The sequence below is a fragment of the Python bivittatus genome, unplaced genomic scaffold, assembly GCF_059951505.1.
Source record: "Python bivittatus isolate LINGU-HERP-01145 unplaced genomic scaffold, Pbiv_v1 ctg000590_np1212, whole genome shotgun sequence".
In the NCBI taxonomy this organism is placed as follows: Eukaryota; Metazoa; Chordata; class Lepidosauria; order Squamata; family Pythonidae; genus Python; species Python bivittatus.
This window is the reverse complement of record NW_028277086.1, coordinates 10,119,550-10,126,654: the sequence shown is the minus strand read 5'-3', so window position 1 is coordinate 10,126,654 and position 7,105 is coordinate 10,119,550. Positions and strand designations below refer to the sequence as shown.

Genomic DNA, 7,105 nt, shown 5'->3' with positions numbered 1-7,105 from the left:
GTCCTGATGGAAGAGAAGCATTGATGTTGAGCTTCATTTTATACTCAGGGGGCTAGACTTCCTGGTTGGGATATGGTGGTAGATACTTCTTGTATTTATTAGAGAAAATGATATTCTTTCCTGTAATAAAATAAGGCTTATTCAGTTGTCGGTAAAGTGCGTGTAGTTGAAATAATAGACATGGCAGTCGCAAGGCCACCTAAAGGCTATTAAATTATCTAGCTGCCCCAGAGCACACCCAGCTTGATCAAGAAAGACCCACGTATCATTATGTTTAAAATTACTCAGAGCTGTGCTGCTGGTTTTCGGAAATGGCAAAGAGAGGCAGTTTAGTTGTGGTCTCCTGCACAGTCTTCCAAGGTTCACAGTCAAGAGTTGCCACCTTCTATGTGGGGCCTTCCAGATGTGTGACTACAGTGCCTATAATCCTCAGCCCCTAGGACCAAACATCTTGCATGCACAAGCTTGGGCTATGAGTCTTCCTATCTCCAGTCCCCAGGCATAGCCAGGAAAGCAAAGGCATGATCCTTTGTCCACCCTCCCATAATATGACAGCTCCTTACACTTTTCATCTGCATCTAATTTTTCACCTACAAGGGGAATATCATTTCTAACTCTCCAGGGGCTTTATTTAGATATTCTAAGGTTTCTCAACCTTAGCGACTTCAAGATGGGTGGACTTCAGCTCCCATGCTGGCTGGGGAATTCTGAGAGTTGAAGTCCACCCATCTTAAAGTCGCCAAGGTTGAGAAACACTGATATATTCATTCAGAGTGATTTTATCCTTCTTTCCTAATTCCATTCTTATCTTTAAGTTGGAGCTGATGCACAAAAATGTAGATAAATGTTTTCTACCTAGGCTTCTCCAGGCCAGGGAAATATTGGACCTGTTCACTCTCTCTCTGTCTGAACTGCTTGTTAACTGAACTGAACTGCTTGTTAACTGAACCAAACTGCTTGCGTTCCCACTGAACCATAAACTAACCCTGCAGGCTGGGTCTGCATAATACAGAGCCCCAACCAATCATTCCATACATGGTGCATGAACCCAGCCACTCTGTGGGTATGCTGGACCATAGTTAAAGATCTCAGCAAAAAGAAGCACTGAGCCTGGCCTGGTTGTAACTGGGATTGGAGGCTAAACTGGGTTGTTGTTTAATGTACATGATGGAAGAAGGCAATGGCAAATGACTTCTGTATTGTTGCAAGAAAACGGCACGGTATTTCCATCAAAGACCTGACCTTTTGAAGGGAAAGCAGAAATGCCCAGGGAGATCTAGAGGGGATGGAGAGGGAAGTTGGCGATCTCAGGAACTGGAGAACAGACTTCATTCATCAAGCGAAAGTCCCGCTCACGTGCACGTCTCTGAAAAGGGATGGAGGAAAGGTTGACGTGGGGAAATGTTAATGTAGAGCAAGGGGTGGGGAGGGGGGAGAAGAGGGCAGGCGAAATCCTCTTGCAATTGTGCCTTGCAACATTCTTCACTAACACCCCCTCTCGAGCTCTGCCTTCTCAGCGCTGGCAGGCTCTCACTGTTCATGTTCCATATCTCCAGGCTATACCATTAGCCTAGTTTCAAAACTGTTCTCAAATCCCTGGAAACAGCCGCGTCAAAGCCTTCTAGGAAAGAAGACTCAGCAGGTCATCAACTCGGAAAGCAGGCCAGTTTGGCTGCAACTGGATGGCTTCCGTTTCAGCACAAAACACTTCCATGGGGCTGGGTTTATGTTGTTCAGGGACTCCCAATCCATCCTTTAAATGAAAGGTCAAGCCGCAGCCACCATCCAGTGGGTGACAAAACCTCCACTCCAAAACGCCTCTGAGCCCAGCAAGGAAATCAAAAGCTTTTTATAAATGGCTTACAGGTCCCACCATTTAAGACACTTTGCAGTTCTGCTGAACTATGGTGAAACCATGGGTGAATGAATAGGCAACACATTAAGCCACTGACGTAGAGACTGCGATGGCTGGATTGGCCTAACAAGCCACATTCTCTCTCTGCTGAAAACAGCCTCACACATTGCCATCAAGAACTCTGATAAAACTCAGCCTGGGTATCTTCTGGAGATGATGGGGGTTGAAACCCAAAACTTACAAAGGGTCCCAAGTTGTGCTAACCTCTGCTTTAGAATATAAACCCTATAGACCAAAAGCCCACTTTTCCTGCCGTATAGTTGCTGAGCAAAACTGGTGAATTGTTCCAAGCTACAAATGCCTTATGGCATGTCTACAATGGTCTTCCCCAAGCTGATGAGTTGTACGTACGTTGGACTCCAGCAGATAAAGTCTCCAGTCAGCAAAGGGTGGGGCAGGTTGTTCTAGAAGATTGTGTCATGCAACAAATCCAGCATCTCATTCTGTTAAAGGACTTGCAAAAATCCACCAGTTGATTTCTCTACACATAGCTACACTAAACCTGTTTCAATTTAATGTCCCCCACGCACACATCATACACCACAGGAATGCCCATTCTTTATTTTTATCTTTGAGGCTTTCCTTGGAAGAAGCAAGTTTGCTAAGCTTACTTTCATAGGGAGATTCATGCAAAATGCAGTTTATTCCACCATTTGACTAACCAAAATAAATTATTAGGGGAGGGAAGCACAACTATTTTACCACTTAAGGGAAGGGGGGGCACCTGTGCATGATAACCTAGAGGGGACATGCTTAGTAACTTCTCACTAGTGACATTCCACAAAGAATTGATCATATGAAATTGGTATTAATCCGAACTATTTAAATTGTAAGAAACTTTTGAAGGACAGATATTTCTCTCCCTTCTCAAACTTCTTTCTAGCATACCCTGGAAATACTGCCATGTAGGAAATATGCTGTGCTGGAACATGATCCTTCCTGTGCTTGTGTTTCAGAGACAGGCAAGACTCCATCAACTTTTTGATGACTGCTGCATTATGCTGATGTTATTATTTGGATTACTGTGGATCACCTGGAACAGGGGCTGCGAACGAGAGGTTTCTTCCTTTTGTGGACCTCCGTACACACCCCAAATCTGATCCAGAAGGTTGAGGGGACCCTTGGAGTAGATTTGGCAGGAAGGGAAGTCCTGTGGCAGAGAGCTGCTTATACCAACCTGCAACCTTAAAAATGGGATGGTTGTTTGAACATTGACCGCTCATTTTAAGCCAAGGTTAGGTCTTTTGTATACACAGCATGGAAACCAGAATATGTTGTCTATAAACAGAACGGCTCTCCCCCAGCAAAACAAAACAAACATAAAACCTGCATGATGATCTGTTTTTAAAAATTCTTCAATAACAAACATGGTGATTCTTCTGGGAAAACACTATTTGGGAAAAACTTAGTCAAAATTCCATAAATTTCGCATAAAGCTAGCAATGCTGTCTCTGGAATGAGAATTTTATTGCATAACTGTTTCTAAGAAAGTGGATTAAAAGTGTCCTTAATCCAATGAAGTTATGCCAATGAAGGAAACTTTTGAAGCAGCTTATTAACTCAAGAGTTAAAGCAGAGAGGTTAGAATAGGCCTTCTAACCAAGGAACCAACTCGGCTAAAATTAATATTGCTAAAATGCCATTGAAAGAAAAAAGCCCGGTTAATTAAGACTAACTCATTCCCTTGGTTTCAGTGGAATGCAGCTAGGATTGAATTTAGCTTGATCGAGATGACGATATGAAGGCAGTGAGATGATGAGAGCAAGTCCAACAGCACATTGTTGCTCTAAGGAGACATGTGCAGAATCTAAGATCCACTGATGTTATCACCCACAGAAGCTTTCTTTTTCAGCAAATACTCTACAGGCAGTCATTAATGACGGGCCCCTCTACAATTACTGAAACAAATCACACTTAGAAAAATGAAAGCTGAATTTTATTGTTGTTTCCACAGCCAATCCTTTGACACAAACATGCATACGCAATTTGGCTACGCACACACCACTTTTTTTTTTTTTGGAAAAACATTAGTTATTAAACATACAACATACATCCTTACAAAAATGAGTCAAAATGCAAACTGAACTTTTTTTTAAAACAAACAATTTTTACTAGTTTCTTTCTTAAAAAAAATCTTTGTGTTGGGTACCATTTGTACAAACACAGTTAATTTAAACAAATCTGCTTTTAAGTTTCCTCCTGGTTGCACATAAAAAAGCTGCAATAGAAAATGAAGTCACCGAGGATTTCTTTCTTTTTTAAATAGCAGAAATAGGCAGTTTTGCCATGCACAAGAAGCAATATTAAATATTAGTTTTTCAAAAACAAAAAGAAAAAAAAACCACGTTTAAAAATATTTAGTTCAAGTCACAGAACTTTCTCTCATATAGAGAAATCCAAAACGCAATGCAGAATTAGCTGCCATATTTAATGGCGATTCTGAAAAGTAAAAAAATTACCTTCCAGAGATGATAAATTTCATTGATTTTGGCACAGAAAAGAAGTTATCAGCTTACCCAAGAACAAGAACGTGATTTTTTTCTTTTTAATGGAAGAGAGGACATGGGGGGGGGGGGAACTGAAAGCAAGACTGAACAAGATAGTAGTTGCAATCACTTAAAAAAAAAATCTGTGCATCTCAGTCATTGCAGAATACTGTTTACAGCAGGGACATACTTTCCAGGTAACTGTTATTGCAACATAGATTTAATTTGCTTGGAGGTAGTCTCATCATTCAAATGTTTTGTTGTGTACCTATTGAGGAAAGAAGTTTTAGAATGTGTAAGTTGACTCTTTGCCCTTTCTTAAAAAAGAGCCTCAGATCAAGTACAAATTGTAGTGCTAAGATGCTGGACAGCTGCGAGTGTTAGGAGTAACAATTCAACTGGGAGTGCCCCATGCACCCTGGCGCTCTGACATTTTCGGTGCATCCTGGGAAACTTTTCAGTGATACATAACTACAATAAAACCACAGTTTAATGAACGGATGGGAGGGGAGTTCATTAAATTGCAAATTACATCATTCATAGTTATTTATGCAAATAATATAAATTGACATGTATGATACAAGCTGCTGCAAACAACCTAAAATTAAGGTAAATTAAACTGCCTTGTTCAGATTACTCTGGAAGCAACAGACTTGTCTGCTATTTCAGGAGGATGTCTAAACTGCTACAGACCATCCCATCCAAAGTCTGCTAAATAAAATCGAGGTGCCACTGTATTGTACTTCACATTTTTAACAGACCAGATTTTTTGGCACATATCAACATCTATTCACAAGAGATAGGTAAGAGCTGCCAAACTTCAGGAGAACCACAAAGTTGGCAATACTACACATTCTTTATTAGAATCCCCAGGAGGTGGGTTTTCCTACAAACAGCCCAAGAAAAAGCACAACGTCCTGAACATCTTTTGGGGTGAAAAATGAAAAGGCAAATTTTCAGGTGGGAAGGGAATAGATAGCCTTGGAAACAGCTGACTGGGCCTCCCAATGGGAGCATTGTACCAATATAACATTTTGCTGCACAAGTCACTAATTAATAGTAGTAAGCAAACCCCAACATCTCTCTAAAGTATGTGCTACAAATCTGCAGACATCCAGAATAAGCCCAGAATATCACAGTGGGTACAAGACATGTTCTCTCATCTTTATAAAAAGAAATAATTCCAGACTTCAAATAGAGACCCTGGAATCAATGGGACTTAATTATAACTATTGTAAGCCCCACTGATTTCAATGAGTCTACTCCAAAAATGTCGAAGTCTTGATCCAACAGCTCTATTTGAAAGAGTGCAGAAAATGCCTGCTGAAGTTTCAAAAATCAGAGGAAGGACTAAAGACTATACAGTCATATGAAAAAGTAAGTAGACCCCATTCAAATTTTTAACTTTTTCAATGTATTTCAACATACATATATTTGATCTTCATTTCAACAATACTGATAGATAAAGGGGACATCATACAACAAATACCATACACTATTTACATTTTGTAGTCCATTGTGTAATTTAAACAAACATAAATGCAAATATTGTGTGTGGAAAAAGTAAGTACACCCCTACATTTATCACTACCTCAAACACCTAAAATTAGAATCAGGTGCCAAAACATTAGATCGGGGAGGAACCCATCTTATGGAAATCTCAGATATTTAGTTCGATTTGCTCTTTGTTGCTTAGGTGTGCAGTATCACCATGCCGAGATCGAAAGAACTCTGTGAAGCCTTCAGAAAGAAGGTTATAGATGCCTATGAGTCTGGGAAGGGGTTTTAGAAGATCACCTAACAACTGCATATCAATCATTTCACTGTCCAGAAGATCATCTACAAGTGAGGATTTCTAACAACTGCCAACTTGCCCAGTCCAGGCTGTCACAGTAAGTTCAGCCTGAGAGCAGAATGCAAGATGCTGAAAGAAGTCTCTAAGAACCCCAGAATTTCATTACGTGACCTACAAGTAGCTTTTGCCACAACTGATATTGAAATGCATGAGTCTACCATTAGAAAGAAGCTGCCCAAGCTAGATCTACATGGGAGGTGTGCCAGGAGGAAACCTTTGCTGTCCATAAAGAACATCTGAACAAGACTAAAGTTTGCTCGTGAACACCTAGGCAAAGACCAGGACTTCTGGAACACCATGCTCTGGGCAGAGTTATCTGACCACAGTACCAGAAGAAATGTTTGGCAAAAACCAAAGACAGCATTCCACCAAAAGAACCTGATATCAACTGTAAAGCATGGTGGTAGAAATATTATGGTTTGGGTCTGCTTTGCTACATCAGGGGCTGGGCAGCTCACCATCATAGAATCCCCTATGAATTCTTCATTGTACCAGAGGGTGCTTGGGGATAACGACAAACTATCTGTCAGAAAATTGAAGCTCAACCAAAAGTGGACCTTGCAACATGACAGTGACCTTAAACATTCCAGTAAATCCACCAAGGAATGGCAAGAAAGAAAGAAAGAAAGAAAGAAAGAAAGAAAGAAAGAAAGAAAGAAAGAAAGAAAGAAAGAAAGAAAGAAAGAAAGAAAGAAAGAAAGAAAGAAAGAAAGAAAGAAAGAAAGAAAGAAAGAAAGAAAGAAAGAAAGAAAGGAGGGAGGGAGGGAGGGAGGGAGGGTTTTTTTTGCAAAGTCAATTTTTCATAGGGTTGTTTTCTGTTCAATTACATCACCTTTATCTTTACATACT

General features: G+C 40.4%; 1 protein-coding gene across 4 annotated transcripts in view; it reads right to left on the bottom strand.

The window, feature by feature from the left end:
* Positions 1-4,229: 4,229 nt before the first annotated feature.
* Positions 4,230-7,105, bottom strand: part of CYRIB (CYFIP related Rac1 interactor B) — a 71,443-nt gene continuing 68,567 nt past the window's right edge. For all 4 annotated transcript variants that reach the window (XM_007425366.4, XM_088148966.1, XM_088148963.1 and 1 more), the window contains one exon: positions 4,230-4,669. In XM_007425366.4, coding sequence (XP_007425428.1) covers positions 4,606-4,669 — 64 coding nt within the window. In that variant the 3' untranslated portion in view covers positions 4,230-4,605. The remainder of the gene's footprint in view (positions 4,670-7,105) is intronic.